Source organism: Dendropsophus ebraccatus, chromosome 12, assembly GCF_027789765.1.
Source record: "Dendropsophus ebraccatus isolate aDenEbr1 chromosome 12, aDenEbr1.pat, whole genome shotgun sequence".
In the NCBI taxonomy this organism is placed as follows: Eukaryota; Metazoa; Chordata; class Amphibia; order Anura; family Hylidae; genus Dendropsophus; species Dendropsophus ebraccatus.
In genome coordinates, this window is record NC_091465.1 from 24,350,135 (window position 1) to 24,369,219 (window position 19,085).

The 19,085-nt window shown below is 41.5% G+C and overlaps 1 protein-coding gene across 4 annotated transcripts in view; it reads right to left on the reverse strand.

The window, feature by feature from the left end:
• Positions 1 to 19,085, reverse strand: part of MIB2 (MIB E3 ubiquitin protein ligase 2) — a 76,582-nt gene that overhangs the window by 7,621 nt on the left and 49,876 nt on the right. For 3 of the 4 annotated variants that reach the window (XM_069948921.1, XM_069948922.1, XM_069948924.1), the window contains 9 exons: positions 18,389 to 18,496; positions 17,141 to 17,245; positions 14,020 to 14,182; positions 10,253 to 10,386; positions 9,647 to 9,795; positions 8,661 to 8,817; positions 8,222 to 8,376; positions 870 to 996; positions 292 to 510 (listed from right to left, as the gene is read on the reverse strand). In XM_069948921.1, the coding sequence (XP_069805022.1) occupies positions 292 to 510; positions 870 to 996; positions 8,222 to 8,376; positions 8,661 to 8,817; positions 9,647 to 9,795; positions 10,253 to 10,386; positions 14,020 to 14,182; positions 17,141 to 17,245; positions 18,389 to 18,496 (1,317 nt within the window). The remainder of the gene's footprint in view (positions 1 to 291; positions 511 to 869; positions 997 to 8,221; positions 8,377 to 8,660; positions 8,818 to 9,646; positions 9,796 to 10,252; positions 10,387 to 14,019; positions 14,183 to 17,140; positions 17,246 to 18,388; positions 18,497 to 19,085) is intronic. The other variant, XM_069948925.1, reaches the window with a different exon arrangement.

Here is a 19,085-nt window from a genome sequence, read left to right on the forward strand (position 1 = left end):
CTGTCTGTGTAAACGCACCATTAGAATAGGCCATCAATTGAAAAGTCCTAGAAAAATCCCTTTTAGGGCCTATGCACACGCACACACACACACACAGTGTTTTTTAGCTGCTGTTTGTTTTTGGGTTTCAAATTATAACAAAAGACAAAATCTACAGCTAGGGACACTGCCCATGTAAATCAGTGGGGGTCTAAATCCCAGCACCCGACCCATCACAATATTTTTTCCACTCTTTCCTATAGTTACTGTGAATCCCTTACTCTCATTCAGAAGCATTGTTATCCCGTTTACCTTGGCTAGAATAACTGCGCCATTGCCTTCTGGTTCCAGGCATGAGAGATGCTGCTGGACCAGCACTATGTGCATTGGCGTGTCACCGTCCTCATCCTCCGCGTTCACGTCTGCCCCCTCTGTTACCAGCAGCTCCACCAGGTTGATGTGGCCATGTGTCACCGCCAGATGCAGAGGCGTTTGGTTTCTGTTGTTCCTGAGATTGACATCACAGCGACCCTAATAAATGACACATAACAGATACATATAATAACTAGGGTTTTTTCACACTGTGATTATATAGGAGGGGATTCCTACATACCACTGTATAGCAACAGGCTCCCATTGTGAACAACAAAAAAATATATATGGCATGATGTACACTTATCTCCTGAATAGAATAGCAGCCCTATATCATACAGTAAGATATTGTATACTGCAATGTACCAGCCTGACTGAGGCCAAAAGGTCACTTTCTTGGCCCCTGTTGGGTAAAGTGGAGTCTATGGATAAGCCCTGGCTGTCCAGACATGATGAGAACTATAGTTTTGCAATAGCCCTGATGTAAGTGAATCCGAAATAGTACTGATGTGCTTTACCTCTTTTATTAGGATGTCCACAACTTCTTGGTGGTTGTTGAGTGTGGCCAGATGCAGAGCAGTGAATCCATCTTCCTTCTTGGAATCCACCAGCTGTCGAGCCCTGTGCAGGATTTTTCTTACAGCTCTGGAGAAGAGACCAAAGAGACCATGAAACTTATTGGTGCTTATTTCCACAATGCTAAAACGTAATGGTAAGTCGTCCTGATCTTCATGGTTCAGAAACACAACGAGAGAACCGCATTGAAGGCTTAGTGCTTGTTCACGTGGACAAATCTACTGCATGCTTATCCGTATGTGAACCTGGGATCTATGACGTGGATTTGTATGTGGATTATTGGCTCTATTGAAGTGCAGATTATAAAAGCCATGGTGCAGTAATGAGTACATACCACAATGCAAATGTGAACAGAGATCTAGTAAGAATCAAAGCTAATCTCTGTCTATGACTAGCAAATACAACAATATTCCATAGATTGAATGCATGTTGCTCACTGTGGTAAAATATTGCGGCTAGACAATAAGATCAGCTAAGCAGTCTATGGATTTAAAGGGGCACGTTCAATACAAATGTATTTAGATAATGTCTATTCTGCACATCCAAGGCTATTCTGCATTTCCTCTATTGATTCAGGACAGCTGCCGAGTCGGGATGGGAGCAGGATTGCAAAATATGTTATGGAAAGATTGAGAAAAATTGAGTAAGATTTCACAACCACCAGGCAATGTCAGGCCGGGGACTAGGAGTTTAGGCTTTCTCCGTCATACTGCTAATGCTACCCTTAAGTCAATATGGCCTTTGTTGCACTTTATCGTGCGTCATGCTGCATGTCGTTCCATCCGGTGAATGGTTCCCAATATGAGCAGATGTGTCCAGGGCTGACTGATGTGATTCCAGTTTCAATTGTAAGAAGGCCACTTAATATGAGAATTTCTTATTCGCTGACCTAGATTCAAATACAGTGCTTTACTTTAAAGTCTTACTGTCGTTTAATATATATTTTTTTTTTTGCAGAAATCGATAGTACAGGCAATTTTAAGAAACTTTGCAATTGGATTTATTAGCCAAAAAAATGAATTTTTATCATGCAAAAGCATTTTGAATCTCTCCCCCCTGTCTTCATGGTTTTCTATGGAGAGGAGAGGGGTGGAGGGAGATGAGGCACCAAAACAGGACAACAAAGAGATAATTTACAGCTACATCACTGGGCTATCTCCTCTAATGTCAGTCCTGACCTCTCTGACCTCTAAATACTGGCTTTCACACAGCTCCCACTGTGTAATCCTTTGTTCTCTGCTGGTGACTAATCTCCCTCCTCCCCTATCTCCTCTCCATAGAATACACAAGGCCCGACTGATGAGGGAGAGGATAGAGAGGGGGGGGGGGGACCTGGGGAAAGTCTTCTTGAAGGCAGATAATGGCATATTTGCCTAATAAACCCAATTACAAAGTCTCTTAAAATTGCCTGGACTATTGATTTCTGCAAAAAAAAAAAAAAAAACGACAGTGACACTTTAATATGACCTTTGTTGCACTTTATCGTGCGTCATGCTGCGTGTCGTTCCATCCGGTGAATGGTTCCCAATATGAGCAGATGTGTCTGGGGCTGACTGATGTGATTCCAGCTTCGCTTGTAAGAAGGTCACTAAATATGAGAATTTCTTATTCGCTGACCTAGATACAAATACAGTGCTTTACTTTAAGGGATCGTCCAAAATTTGAAAAGATCAGAAACAGCTGAGTTCTTGCCCAGCTGTGCACTTCATCTGCTGGCCCCATTCCTTTCCCTTTACATGCAGAGAAGCAGCTTATAATATCCACTAGTCCTACAATATCTATAGGGACCTCACTGCTTTCCCTAGATCAGCAGCCCATAACCTCCAACTCTGCAGCCAAAGGCTGTCTGGGCATGCTGGGTGCTGGGAGTTGGGGAGCTCTACCCTAGAGCTTAAGCTTCCATGGATATCCCTATTTTTTCTAAAAATACATTCTATAACAAAAAGGAATATGATGCAATGTAACACTTTAATGGGTTTTCCAGGGCTGTAACATTTACAGACACATCATAAGATAATTAGTAACCTCGGGCCCTGGTACTAGGGGTGCTAATCTCTCAGTTATAGTATTACACTACCACTGACACATCTGCCTTATATCAGCGATAGGATTACATGACCAGTGATCTTTTGACATGGTATGTAAACCTGCTCAAAGGTGTACATAACTTATATACTCTGCTCAGAAAATATCAGCTCTCACAGCTCTAGGCCTTAAAGAACTAGAGGAATCCTAATCCTTACTACAGATGAGTGAATTTCCCAAAATTTGAAACTTCTGCCAAATTGAAAGTGTATGACTCTTGAGGTCTGGCAGGATTTAGGCTATTTATATTTATCCTATGTAGACTAGGGTTCCTGCCAGCAGTACAGTATAGAACAGGATGGACGAGGGGGGAGATAAGCGGCTGTGTAGAGTAGTAGTAGTACAATATGGAACATGATGGACAACACAGGAGATTTGTGGCTGTGTAGATTAGTAGTACAATATAGAACATGATGGATAAGGTGGGAGATGTGCGGTTGTGTAGTAGTAGCATTACAGTATAGAACATGATAGATAAGGTAGGAGATGTGCAGTTGTGTAGTAGTAGCAGTACAGTATAGAACATGATGGATATGGTGGGAGATGTGCGGTTGTGTAGTAGTAGCAGTAGCAGTACAGTATAGAATGTGATGGACAAGGTGGGTGATGTGTGGCTGTGTAGTAGTAGTACAGTATAGAATATGATGGACAAGGCATTAGATGTGAGGCTGTGTAGTAGTAGTAGTAGTACAATATGGAACATGATGGACAAGGCAGGAGATGTGCGGCTGTGTAGTAGTAGTAGTAGTAGTACAGTATAGAATATGATGGACAAGACATTAGATGTGAGGCTGTGTAGTAGTAGTAGTACAATATGGAACATGATGGACAAGGCAGGAGATGTGCGGCTGTGAAGAGTAGTAGTACAGTATTGAAAATAATGGACAAGGCATTAGATGTGCGGCTGTGTAAGGCTAGTAGTAGTAGTGGCCACTATACTGGGAGATTAGTCTGAAACAAATTTCCAAAGTTTTAAGAGTTGCAGAATTGTTAAATTATTTTACGATTGAAATTGTAAAATCAATTTACTTATCTCTAATCTTAACTAATGGGCAGCATCGACATCTATTAAAGGGATACTCCTGCAGTATAAAACTTTTTATATGCCGCTGCCTTTCTGAGATTGGCTCGTCTCAGCAGGGACAGCCCGCTCAGCCAATCAGTGACCGAGACGGGAGAGTGCTGTGGCCAGTGATTGGCTGAGCCGAGATGAGTTCATCTCAGGAGTGGCAGAGGCTGCAGTCAGCGGGAACACCAGAGACGCCACAGCAGCACACCCAGGAAGCGTGGAGAGGTAAGTATAAGATGTCTGCTATGTCTTCTAATAGGGCAGCAGCATATAAAAGTTTCCTACCAAAGGAGTATCCCTTTATGTATTGTGTTAAAAGTGAGAACAGTTCCCGTCAATTGGCTTCTTGGAGGGAAGCTTATTGTGTAAAAACATAACAATGATCTGTCCTTAGTGAATATTCCCCTCTGGAAGAACAAATCATGTTTTATCCATAAAAATAAACTATGAGGATTATGGAGCAGGTTAAGATTTTTTTTTTTACAATGACTAACATCACAGGAGCAGTGTGGCCTGTAAATGGCAATATATTAACTTCATCTGGAGGATGGCAATGGCTAACTCATGCTTTCCAGAGCTGTTTCGTGCACCATCTATCCTCCAACTGGCAAGTGAATTGGAGTCGGCGGAGGATTTTACTTGCCCGGCAGTGGTTGCTATTGTATTTATGTACCATGCACAAATATATGTAAACCCTACTCAATCCGTCCGTCTTCCCCTTAGATAAACATTGTGCTTGGACTGTCTCCTGTAATACTGAAATCCCGACCGCTCAGGTTTACTGAGGGATTAATTCAATACAAAAAAACTGGAAAGAGTGAAGTTCTGGGTCATTTGAGTTTCCAAAAGACTCAAACACTTGGACAATTGGAAGAAACTAAGCTGGGGGTGTGAGGTAGCTGAGGGGGCCCAAGACCACATTGCCATCTAAGGATACATAATGGGACATGGTAAGCGGGCAGAAGGCCCGCTATCCTATTTGTGTATTACACCATGGCACACTATGCTTATTGTGTAGCAAAAGTAGACAAATGGCTGTCATGACATAATGGGAGTTGTAGTTTTACAACAGTGGTAGTGCTGCAGGTTACACAATACTGCTATAGGTAAATTTCACATGAAGCTTTTTTGTGCCTATATTAAAGGGGTTATCCCAAAAATGTTATACTTAGCTGGGGGTACTATAAGAAAACGATATAAAAAATACTCACCTACCTCAGTCCCCTACAGCTTCTAGTGTGACGTCATCCCACCACCCACTCTTCTTTCTGTTTTCAAGATGAACTTGTTTGCGAAGAAACTACCTGCTCAGCCAATCACTGGCCCTGGCGTTGTCTCATCTCAGTTAGTGATTGGCTCAATGGGCTGTCACTACCATCTCAGGTGTGGGAAGCAATGAGTGGGAAGCCAAAGTGCAGAGAGTATGCCTTTTTTTCTAATTTTTATAGCACCAACAGCAAAATATAAAAAAAAAAATCTATATGCCTGGATAACTGCTTTAAATGGGTTTCCAGGCTTAGAAAAACATGGTGCTGTTTTTGCCAAAAGTAACTGTGCTTTTTCTATTTGTGGATAACCCTTTTAAGGCTGAGAGTCCCAACCCGGCAACGGGTGCACTGATCTGAACTGACAGCACCATAAAGATCTATGATGCTGTCAGTTTGTGCTAGTAAACCCACAGCCAGATATGTCCAAATGTTGCCATGTAAAATTTTCTATGGAAAAATCAATAAAAAGTTTATTTAAAAAAAAAATAAAAAATACTCACCTAAAGTTGCACATTTCCAAAAAATGCACCACTTGCGTTAAACTGGCTATTAGGACAGACACAGTCAAGTCCTAAAAATCCCTTTAGGGTAGTTTCACACGTACTGTATCGGTGCGTTTCTATCACTGCGTTTTTGGTGCAATTTTTACATGAGAGTTTTGATTTTTACATGAAAATCATGTGAAAATCAAAACGCGCATGTAAAAAACGCACCAAAAACACAGCGATAAAAACGCAGCGTTAAAAACGCAGCGTTAAAAACGCAGCGATACCATACGTGTGAAGGCACCCTAAACGTCTTCCAGGCATTAGGGAATTATTTTATCGGCTGTCACTAGGACAGAGACGTCTTAAATACCTATATTATATTATTATATATGCAATGTTACCACACTTGGAAACCACCAGACTTTCTTCTCAGGATGAATCCTCAGCCTGTGGTGAATACCAGGCTGTCATATATAGCTATGTGTTCTCTTTGTGGCTTAAAAATAACATGTTGCGTAAAGGGAGAGATGATATTTCTATGTTTTGGACACAACCAAATGTGGCTGAGGAAAATGCTGGAAATGTGTCAAAGAATATTCACAATCCTGGCTCTCTGAAAGCTCCAGGATCACAGCGAGGCCGCTCCGTTTTATCATATGCTCCGACATATAAAATCCTCACTATTTGAGAGCTCACATACCTATATGGGATAACACTGGTATATGTGTTTGGGCATCTGTCCCTTCTCTGCTTCCGTATTGCTTGTGGACTCTTGGAAGAGATGTAGCTTCTTACCTGTTCAAGTGAAACCTACCTAAATGTATCTTCCTAAACAACACAGCCCCTCTAATTACAACGTGGATGAAAATCAAACAGATTGAGGTGCAGCAACTATAATGCACGGTGTCATATAAGATTAACCTTCAGTAGGTAGGATCTGCACTCTAAAAGAAGAAGTCCGGCAAAAATCTTTATTAAAGTATTGTATTGACCCCCAAAAGTTATACAAATCACCAATATACACTTATTACGGGAAATGATTATAAAGGGCTTTTTTTCCCTGCACTTACTACTGCATCAAGGCTTTACTTCCTGGATAACATGGTGATGTCACTTCCTGGATAACATGGTGATGTCACGACCCGGCTCCCAGAGCTGTATGGGCTTTGGCTGCTGGAGAGGATGATGGCAGAGGGATGCTCAGTGTCGCCCCAGTGCCCTGTGTCCCTCAGTGTCCCCCTGCCACCATCCTCTCCAGCAGTCACAGCCCGCACAGCTCTGGGAGCCGGGTTGTGACATCACAATGTTATCCAGGAAGTAACATCACCATTTTATCCAGGAAGTGACATCCCCATGTTATCCAGGAAGTGACATCACCATGTTATCCAGGAAGTGACATCACCATGTTTTCCAGGAAGTGAAGCCTTGATGCAGTAGTTAGTGCAGGGAAAAAAGCACTTTATAAGCATATCCCGTATTAAGTGTATATTGGTGATTTCTATAACTTTTGGGGGGCAATACAATGCTTTAATAAAAATATTCGCCAGACTTCTCCTTTAAAGGGGTTGTCCATGTATAACCAGGCCCAGGCCACTATATTTTGAATGGATACAGCTGCTTATGGCCCTGTTCAGTATTTAGCGTGGACACTGAACAGCTGATCATGGGGGTGCCGATGGTCTGCATTCCACTGATCAATGATAGGACATCAATCTGTTTTACCTTGAAAACCCCTTTAAGATTTTCTTAGTAAACACTTTAGGAGTACCTGTCATTAAAAATAACTTTTCATCAATATCTAGCATATTTGTAATTCACTTCATTGAAAAAAAAAAAAAAGTTGTTTTCTGTGTCAAATTTAAAGTTATAACATTGGCACTAGTTGTCACTAATTTGAGCTCCACTGCCTGTAGACAATGAATGCACGTCAATAATTATAGCAATTTAGACAGTGACCAGTGAGGTAGGAAGATTTAAAGCTCTGCACCCATGCTGACCAACAGACATCAGAGAGACGTAGAGGCATCATATGAATATTAGGTAAACGCCTGAATTAATCCTATATACTTTGGGGGAGATTTATCAAACATGGCGTTAAGTAAAACTGGCTCAGTTGCCCCTAGCAACCAATCAGAATCCACCTTTCATTCCTCACAGACTCTTTGAAAAATAAAAGGTGGAATCTGATTGGTTGCTAGGGGCAACTGAGACAGTTTTACTTTACACCATGTTTGATAAATCTCACCCAATGGATCAAGCGCCAAGATGGGTAGTAAGGTGCACAGCTCCCGGCTATATCTATTGATTGTGGGGGTCTCAGGACAGAGGACCCCGACCGATCAAGATTTTCAACATGTCTGCCTGGAGATGGAACAGAAACTTACAAGACATTTCCTTTCAGAGCTGAATGATGTAGAAGATTAAAGCCTTGCTGATTCTGGATGGTGAAATCAATGTTGGGTACATCAGTCAGGATCTCGATGATGCTTCTATAGTCCGCGGTGATGGCATAGTGAAGTGGGGTATCCCCATGTAAATCCTAGAAGACGGAGAGCAAGTTACACAACATTCTGCATTATTTACTATGGGATCAATAATGGAAGCTGGAATGGCTTGTACACTGCTATGCATGGACATCCAGATGGCTGTGTTGGTATTTACACCCTGCTGTGATGGCTATGGGTTTTCTCAAGGACTATTTTTGACAGGCTGAAGTGGGTAAGATAAAGCCTCCACGCTGGATCATTTAGGTGCCCACTTAGTCCATCATTACAATTAACACCCCCCCCCCCCCCAAAAAAAAAGCAAAAACAAAAACCTCACCTGCATATTAATGGCAGCGTTGGGAATACATAGGACTTGTGTCACTTCTGTGAAGCCTTTATTGACAGCGATGTAAAGGGCAGAGCACTTGGCGTTGTTGATGAGTTCTGCGTTGGCTCCCTTGGCCAATAAAACTCTGACAACGGCAGCCTGGTTTCTGTTGGCAAAAGTTATGACAAATGTTAGAGATCAAAAAAAATAAATTTTGCATTTTATACCTGGAAGCCACAGACGCCCCCTTGTGGCCATCGCTCCTCAGCTCTTTCTGCCAAATATGAATTCCTCTTCATTCCTGCTATAATCTGCCTGCACTCACACTCGGCTATACACACTGCTGTATGTCAAGTTTCTGTCACTGTCCTCCTGTACAGCGCTGTGATTCTCACTTCCTGATTGGTCCATGCTGAGCACACCCCCTTCCCCATTGCTGTCATGTGACCACACAGACCTCTGACAGCAGCCCTGCTTCTCTATTCTAGCCTCTTGTACTACACTACTGAATTATGGGGATCTGCAGCTCCATCCTGTATCTACAAACTGCTGCTGTGTTATCAGGTTTATGCAGTTACTATACATTATACACCACATGCTGATTGCTATACTGTACAGTAACTTATAATATGACATATTGAGCTGTTTATAAATCTTTGCTTTATCTGTTTTACATGTTATTCAGAACAAAAAAAAATCATTATTTTTGGGGTGTGGAACCAATTGTCTGCATTTCAGTGATTTCTTATGGGAAAATTAGCTTTGGTTTAAAAATGGATTTGGATTACAAGCGCGACCCCAGAATTTATTAAGCTCATTATCCAAGGCACCACTGTGTATATAAATCTATAGTTTACAGCCCTATATATGCTATGGAGACAATATATGTACTAAAGTTTCTTATACATTATATGCTATATATATATGCCACTGCCAAAAAACAGGTATGTTATACAACCATGGAGCGGATTAAGATATCCATTCATCCCTCTTACCCATAAGCAGCATAATGTAAAGCAGAATCCCCTTCGTCATCCTTAAGGTCAATGTTTGCATTGGCTTGAAGCAAGACCTTCACCACCTCCAAGTGTCCCAGGTGGGATGCGACCTGTAGGGCTGTCCTGCCTTCATTCCTTATATCCACCTACCATGGAAAGAAAGAGGCAATCATGAACCTTGCAAGTGTTTTGGATGGATGAAATAAGATCTGGGCCTCTTTTAACCCTTGCCAGATACTGCAATGCTTCCCAATAACCTAGCGCCTAGCTTCTGCCGAGTATCAGCTGGAGGGAACTCTGGCCAAGGGTGACACAGTCACTTTTATTCTCGTTTTGATGTGGGTCGAAGTGTAATGTACTTGAGACTTCTTTTTAATCAGCCGGAATGATGGTGATTATAAGCAGGCCCGGGTCTGCTTTGCCTCATCTTAAGAGGAGAAACGGTGCTGGAGGGCAGCCAAACCCATCAAACCGCAGTCAATCAAATGAAGGGGCTATTCTACGGGGGAGGAATCCGCTGAGTATACAGACTTAATCCAATGATTTTTCTGATTGCAGGATAATGATGACAATTATAGTAAGATTACGTATGGCCAGGGGTACCTTGTCCGGGTGTTTCAGGAGCAGGTCTCTCACTCGGCCTGTGTTTCCTTGAGCCGCTTCAATAACCAAAGAGATGGGGCTTTCGCAGTCAGTCTTCTGAGCGAGTATCTTCTCTAAGATGGAAACCAATGTACCTGCAGAAAGAAGAAGGAGCGAGTGGGTCACTGAGATCGCCAGTACTGGACGTCAATAGAAGATACGTAAACTGGTGTGCAGTGTCTTATAGGCCATACAATACTTTACTGAGAATAAAATATGCAATAGTAGTCCTTCTCCAGAAGGAAGAGAACTTGCTCTGTGGTGTCACTTTGCATTCCTTCAAGTCAATGCCCAAGCTACTAAAGCAGGGGTAGGTGACCTTGGCTCTCCAGCTCTTGCAAAACTACAGCTCCCATCATGCCTGGACAGCCAAAGCTAAAGCTTTGGCTGTCAAGGCATGATGGGAGTTGTAGTTTTGCAAGAGCTGGAGATCCAAGGCTCCCTACCCCTGCACTAAAGGGAAGGTCTAGATTACGCTCTAAGCAACATGGGTAGATAGCTGATAAGGAGATACAATAATTGACACCTGTGTCTTAGGTGATGGCTGCTTGCAAGGTTATAAAATCATGTGTTTTCTTTTAAGATCAAGTGCAATAGAGTCTATGCTGAGCTGCAGCATGCATGCCTCCTCCCTCCTTTACCCCTCCCAGTCCTGCATGATTAATATACAAGGCTCAATGCTGGAAGCCAAATATTGTACATCAATCATGCAGAGCAGGGAGGGAGGTGTGTATGCTGCAGCTTAGCCCCTCCCCTCTGACTCTTGAGCTGGAAAGTAAAACATTATTTTGAAAACAGTCACCAGCTAAGAGACAGGTATCATGTTTTTTTTTCCCTATCTACCCGTGTGTGCAGCTCTGAGTAGCATATAGAGCTAACAGATTGGGAATTGTTAGGAGAGCCAGAATCGCCTCCAGAAGGAAGAGTTACCAAGCTCTAACCAATCTGTATGTAAAACAAACTTAAATATCTGTGGATATCTAAAACATCTATAAAAACACTCCAACCCCAAACAAAGCTTTTGTGGGAGATGGCGATACATTCGTGTACAGGCTTCCTGTGTATCGTGCTGCCTACGGACTCCAGGAAATTACAATTTCGTTACGTAAATTTAGTTTTTTTTCTGTGTTCTTCTTGTGCTACATTCACACTCTGAGCTGTATTCAATGAATTAGGATCATAGGCTGCTCAGACAACAACCTGACATGTGTTTTAGTGTCGGGTTTGCTTTAACATTCAGCTCAGCGAAGTATTCACGCGTTCCAAATGCAATGTTCTGCTAATCACTCTGGAAACAAAAGGATCAGGCAAGCAAAACTTAAAGGGGTTGTCCAGCAAAAAAAAAAATTCTTTCAAATCAACTGGTGTCAGAAAGTTATATAGATTTGTAGTTTACTTCTATTTAAAAATCTCAGGTCTTCCCATACTTATTAGCTGCTATATGTCCTGCAGGAAGTGTTCTTTTATTTACATTCAGACACAGTGCTCTCTGCTGACATCTCTGGCCAAGTCAGGAACCGTCCAGAGCAGGAGAGGTTTTATATGGGGATTTGCTACTGCTCTGGACAGTTCCTGTCTTGGCCAGAGGTGGCAGCAGAGAGCACTGTTTCTGAATGTAAACAAAACAACACTTCCGCCAGGGCATACAGCAGCTGATAAGTACTGGAAGACTTGGGATTTTTAAATAGAAGTAAATTACAAATCTATATAACTTTCTGACACCAGTTGATTTGAAATAATTTTTTTCTCCGTTAGACAACACCTTTATCATGCCTGATCCTTCTCTGCCCCATATTATCTATTGAGAGAGACAGAGACAGACGACCGGTCTCATCCAGAAATGGCCTATTTGTCCACCTTTTCCTCAATGTTTATAAGTTCACGCAGTTTGACAAATAACAGGCAGAAGTTTGTGCACCAGACTGGATGTGACTAACCCAATAGGAATGATATTTCTCAAGATCAATAAAAACCAAAAAATAAAGCAAAGTTACTCAATGTCTAACATGTTGTAACATGAAGCGGAAAAAAACAATCCCTATCTATATGGAGAATAGGGGCGTCATAGAGGGAGGGATGAAACTGCTAATTCACCAGAGCAACATGGTGCTAGAGCATAGTCATGCAGCAACAATGGTTTCTGTAGAACGGTTACAATTGAAACACTCCACTAAGAGCTTCTCCCCCCCATCTCTGTACTCATTGCAGATGACAGATTTTGTAGAAAGTCTATGGAGCCTGTATTCTGCAGCAAGGAGAGATGGTGAGAGAAGCACCTAGATGAGAGCTTCTCCTGACTATATCTAGTAAGGGTCTCAGCATCCAGATCCTGATCCAATAAATCTTTTGACATGCTTCTATGACATAACATATGAGATATATTTTCTTTTAATAATAGTGACATATTATGCGGTAAGAAATTAGTCATTAAAGGGGTACTCTGGAGACAATTTTTTTTTGCCAATACATATCGTTTTTTTTTTTAATATAGCCACTTCGGTCGATTGGCAGCAGTAAGAGGAGACAAGGTCACCTCCGCTACTACCAACTGCTAAGCCCTGCAGTTGCTGATCTCCTGCTCTGATGTGCTGCCTCTTTACAGTACAGGGTCCCATCCCCCGTGTACTGTATTATTCTTATATACAGAACCCAGGGGGGAAAGGCTGCCCAATGCTATAGAACACTGTAATAGCTCATTGAACCATTTAAGGAGAAGTTTGGTCAAAAGTATTTTTTAATATGTTATTAATTATGGAAAGTTAGACAAATTGCTAATGTACATAGGAATTACAACTGATTTGTGACGTCTCGGTTTTTGAGAGAATTTGAAGACTCCATGATCTACTAAATTAAGGGAAATAGCAGTATATGTGCATTTCCCATAATTAATGTACATTAGGAATTTGTCTAACTTTCCATAAGTAATAACATATTAAAAAGTAAGGTTTGGCCGGAGTTGTCCTTTAACAGAGCAAGTGGTGATAGCGAAAGGGCTTAGACAGCCCTGCAGTTCCTGACACAAATGTTGGTGACAGTAGAGGGGGCTGTGTCACCTCTTACTGCTACCACTCAATGAAACTGGCTATATCAAGAGAAAATTATATTTCAAAAGTAATATAACTTTATTAAAGCATGTATTAGAAAAAAACAAATTTAGTCCCTGGAGTACTCCTTAAAGTGACACTATCCCCCCCCTTTGTGCATTCTGACATCTCTACACAGGTGTAAAGGGTAGATTTAGCGGTTTTCATACCTTATTTTATGTCATGGTGCTTGTTCAAGTAAAAAGTCATCTTTTATCAACTGCAGATTGTGTTAAGTGGGTGGGGCCTTGCGGCATTAGCGCCACTTAGCCCCGCCCACAACACAACAGTTGGCCCTGCCCCCTCGCCAGCCATTGGAACAGGCTGGCCGAAAAGTCTAGACTCCACCCCCTTTACGTTGGCCAACCAATGGGCGTCAAGGGGGCGGCCAACGGTGCAGTTGTGGGCGGGGCTAAGTGGTGCTAATGTCACGAGGCCACGCCCACTTAATACAATCTGCAGTTGATAAAACGACACTTTTTACTTGAACAAGCACCATGACGTATGATATGAAATAAGGTATGAAAAACGCTAAATTTACCCTTTACACCTATGTAGAAATGTCAGAATGCACAAACGGGGTGACAGTGTCACTTTAAAGTGGTGAATAATTACAACAAGAAAGTCAATTTTTTATCCGCTTACGTTTAGGTTCCTTGGCGTTTTCTGTCGTCATCAAATTTGCGTCGTCATCTCTCTGATAAGACGTCAGGCAGGCGGGGTTAAAGGTCCACGACTGACCGCCGACAGACACTCTCATGTCTCCATCCTCAAAGACTTTGATGACTTTGCCAATCTGGCCGAGTGCCTGATGCAACAAAACAGAGTGTGTAAACTAGTGGTTATTGTTAGGCTTCAGGAGCCTGAGGTTGCTGAGGGATTTTCCCAGCTTCCGAGCACAGAATATAATGTAAGCTGTAACTCATCCGTTATAGGTGAAGACAAGGAGACAGATTAATAAAACCTAGAATGAATAGAAGACAATGGTGCTTCCCATAGCGACCAAGCAATGTGAAGGCTGGCTAACTCCACCCTGTGGCTTTCATCTATGTCTACAGTCCTTGTCTTGGTCGTAGTCAGTGTGATGAAAACACAGAAAATAAGAAAAAGGATTTAAGAAATTTAGTGTAAGGGTATAAACCCACACACCGTATATGCAGCGTATTTACTGCTGCGATACGCAGCAAACACGCAGCAAAAACGCAGCAGATACGCAGCAGATTAGATCTAAATAACTGAACACAGCATCAAGTCTTCACCATCAAATCTGCTGCAGATCTGCTGCGTATCTGCTGCGTATTTGCTGCATATACAGTGTGTGTGTTTGTACCCTAATACTTGTATCGACCATTTTGAACAAATTTCATACTCTAATACGGGGCTCCATCTTTGTTTTGCTCCAGGCTGCCAACAATTACTTGCATCCGTTTTCTACTAAAGGTGGCCATACATCTTACAGGGCTCGTTCTGTAATACCTATACCTTCTGACCTCTAAACTGTGGCAAGAAGTAGTTTTCCTTAGGTGGACATATCAATATTGTGGCCTTCTAGCTGTTGCAAAACTACAATTCCCATCATTCCTATACAGCCAATGCTTCAGCTTTGGCTGTCCCAGCATCATGGTTATTGTAGTTTTCAGTTGTCCCTGCACTAGTAGGTTGAGTGTAGCTATTATTTTGTGCACACACACAGAAGAGGAGATCCTGCTCCCCTATACGGCTAACAGAATCAAAACAGTGGCATGGAGGACATTATAGAGCAATACTGAGCAGTTTAAGCTGTAAATCCACTACTGGATGAATTTAAAGGCAGCATTCAGAAGTATAACCTGAAGTTCCTGAGCCCCAATACAATTTAATTTATAGGACTAGTACAATGACACTACCACTAACAGTTCTAAACCACTGGTTGAAAAGCAAGTTTAAAAACTTGGATAAACTTAAAGAAGCATGTCAGAATTTTTTATTATTATTATTGGTATTTTTTTTAATTATTATGCAGCTAATCAGCAAATACATTTAATTCAGGTAGTAGAACATCATTCGGTTTTTACTTTCTACCTGAAAATTGCTGGAATCCTTCTCTTTCATGGGTGTCAATTAGGTCACCATGATAAGGTTGCAATGAGGGAGGGGATATGGGACAGAAACTCCCATTGAGAGTTACTGATGATGATTATAAAACTTCTGTCACACAGTTACAAATAGATTTGATTATGGTGTAGCCTCACTAACTGTATAAAGAACTGTTATAAAGAAGAATACAGAGATATTACACTGCCCTCACAGCAGGCAGAGATGGTACTGGTCGTAGCTGTAGCTGCCCATGTGATACAGTACAGTGTGATACTACACGTCCTGTACTGCTGTGTGTGTCTAGTATCTCCTCTACAGTACAGTGTAATACTACACGTCCTGTACTGCTGTGTGTGTCTAGTATCTCCTCTCTACAGTACAGAGTGATACTACACGTCCTGTACTGCTGTGTGTGTCTAGTATCTCCTCCACAGTACAGTGTGATACTACATGTCCTCTACTGCTGTGTGTCTAGTATCTTCTCTTTACAGTACAGAGTGATACTACATGTCCTGTACTGCTGTGTGTATAGTATCTCCTCTCTACAGTATAGTGTGATACTACATGTCCTGTACTGCTGTGTGTGTGTCTAGTATCTCCTCCCTATAGTATAGTGTGATACTACATATCCTGTACCCCTGTACTGCTGTGTGTGTCTAGTATATCCTCCCTACAGTACAGTGTGATACTTCATGTCCTGTACTGCTGTGTGTCTAGTATCTCCTCTTTACAGTATAGTTTAATACTACATGTCCTGTACTGCTGTGTGTCTAGTTTCTCCTCTACAGTATAGTGTGATACTACATGTCCTGTACTGCTGTGTGTCTAGTACCTCCTCTTTACAGTATAGTTTAATACTACATGTCCTGTACTGCTGTGTGTCTAGTTTCTCCTCTACAGTATAGTGTGATACTACATGTCCTGTACTGCTGTGTGTCTAGTACCTCCTCTCTACAGTACAGTGTGATACTACATGTCCTGTACTGCTGTGTGTGTCTAGTATCTCCTCCCTATAGTATAGTGTGATACTACATAACCTGTACTGCTGTGTCTAGTATCTCCTCTCTACAGTATAGTGTGATACTACATGTCCTGAACTGCTGTGTGTGTCTAAGATCTCCTCTCTACAATATAATGTGACACTACATGTTCTGTACTCTTTACCTGCACCAGGATGAGTTGCTCCTTTGGGCGGTGAGGGTGGCTTCATTTTATTTTCTGGGACCCTACATAGGGAGTAGTTTACATCTTCCAGTAGATCTTTCTGACTGTTGAATGCTTTATCTATATAAGTTATCTGCTTACTTTTCTTTAAATCTTAATTTTTTCTCATTTTGGTATATTTCGGCAGCTTCCGAGCCAATTAGTTTTCCATAGAGGTATGGACTCAACATACAATGGTCGTCCAGGAACCAATTAATATTGTATGTTAGGGACCACTTGTATATATTTTTTTTATTGTACTTTTTTCTGTGAGTGCTTTTTTAAGCAAATAGGTCCAATTGTCTTATGACTAAGAGACTGGCTGTGTATAGCCAGCTTTAGCTACAATGAATTTTTGTTCAAAATGGTGACTGATCTGAGAGCAAAGACCAGACAGATGAGGAATTGACAAATTTGCACAGAGAGTTAAATGATACTGATAAGCAGCACTGGGTAGTTTTGGTGCCTGCTATTTAACATCACTCACAGGGGCCATATCATCTGTCCATTCCCCATGGCCAACTTGTAGCTTCTTGACTGTATCCATGTCATCCATCACACGCACAACATCACCAACCCAAATGCTGTTGTGCTATAAAAGGAAAGAAAAATAATAAAACAAAAAGCTCATCTCTATCCAAAGCACAATGGAAAGGGAGCAACTTATAAAATACACAAGGCGTTTTGGAGACTGTAAAGCGTCATTTCATACTTGAACACTAGGGGGAAGCACTAGGCAATGAGCAGACATCACACCACCGAGAGGAGGTAACTGCGCAAATGTGATGGGAGGCACGAGTCATACAGCCACCAACTCAAGCAGAGGCATCGGGGGGCGCTACGAGCCACTGCACAGAACAACCAGGTGCAACCACCATTACACTCATGGATAAGTCAAGGAGTCAACAGAGACCATTCTTTTCTTTGCATGAAGAATAAATGCTATACAGTATATCTTTTTTTTTCATAATAATAGGAAGTTATGTGAAGAACTGACCAATGTGGCCTCAGTTTCATCCTTTTTTCTTTCTATCTGATATCTAACTATCCTATATCTATCTAATACTTTACCTATCTCATATCTATCTATCTCATATCTATCTATCTCGTATCTATCTATCTCATATCTATCTATCTCATATCTATCTATCTCATATCTATCTATCTATCTATCTCATATCTATCTATCTATCTATCTCATATCTATCTATCTTTCTTTCTTATATCTATCCATCCATCCATCTATCTTATATCTATCTATCTATCTATCTATCTATCTATCTATCTTTCTTATATCTATCCATCCATCTATCTTATATCTATCTATCTCTCATATCTTCCTATCTCCTACCTACCTACCTATCTATCCTATATCCCATATCTACCTATCCTATATCTATTACAATATATCTTGGACTATAAACTCATAGGTGAATATCTGATATAGTATTGTACATTACGCATTTCTTCAACTCAAAAGAAGGAAAAGTTTTAGGAAACAACATAAAATCTAGAATTTTACTGAGCTGTCTGAGACATGTGATGTAATAGTGATGACCAGCGATCACATGGCTGTGTGAGTGTGACCCGGACGGCAGCAGCATCTCCAGGAAAAGTGTGTGTAATGTGCACCACATATACGTCCATAGTGTAAGATGAACTTACTCCTCTCTTCCCTCTTCCTAACATTCTTATTAGAAGCTACTTGTACCATTATATTCTGCTCTCCAGGTACCTTTGTGAGCGCTCCAGGGTGGAAGGTCCAGCGCGTTTCACTGTTGTACTGAACTCTGACATCTCCTCGTTCTGTAATCCGGTGAACGGTTCCTGTTTGACCTATAAACTGCACAACCATCATACGTATAGTCATTAATAATAATAATAATAATTCTCATAATAATAGGGTCACACAGCTAAGTTATCATAGGCAGATCTCTTTACAAGTCTGGATCAGTGAATACTTGTCACATCGAAGAGGCCTGGAAATGGATCCTTGTGTTAGTTAGACTGGGGTTCAGGGTCTTAGGGTCACCATGGTTTTCATCTTTAACGTGTCACTGTCGTTTACATTTTTTTTGCAGAAATCAATAGTACAGGAGATTTTACAAAACTTTGTAATTGGGTTTATTAGCCGAAAAATGCATTTTTATCATGAAAAAGCAGTTTGAAGCTCTCCCCCCTGTCTTCATTGTTTTCTATAGAGGGCGGAGGGGTGGAGGGAGATGAGGCACCAAAACAGGACAACAAAGTTAATTTACAGCTACATCACAGGGCTAGCTCCTCTGAAGTCAGCACTGACCTCTGAATACCAGCTTTCACACAGCTCCGACTGTGTAATCCTTTGTTCTCTGCTGGCGACTAATCTCTCTCCTCCCCCCTCCCCTCTCCATAGAACAGATAGGGCCTGACTGATGTAAAAAAGTCCAGATTTC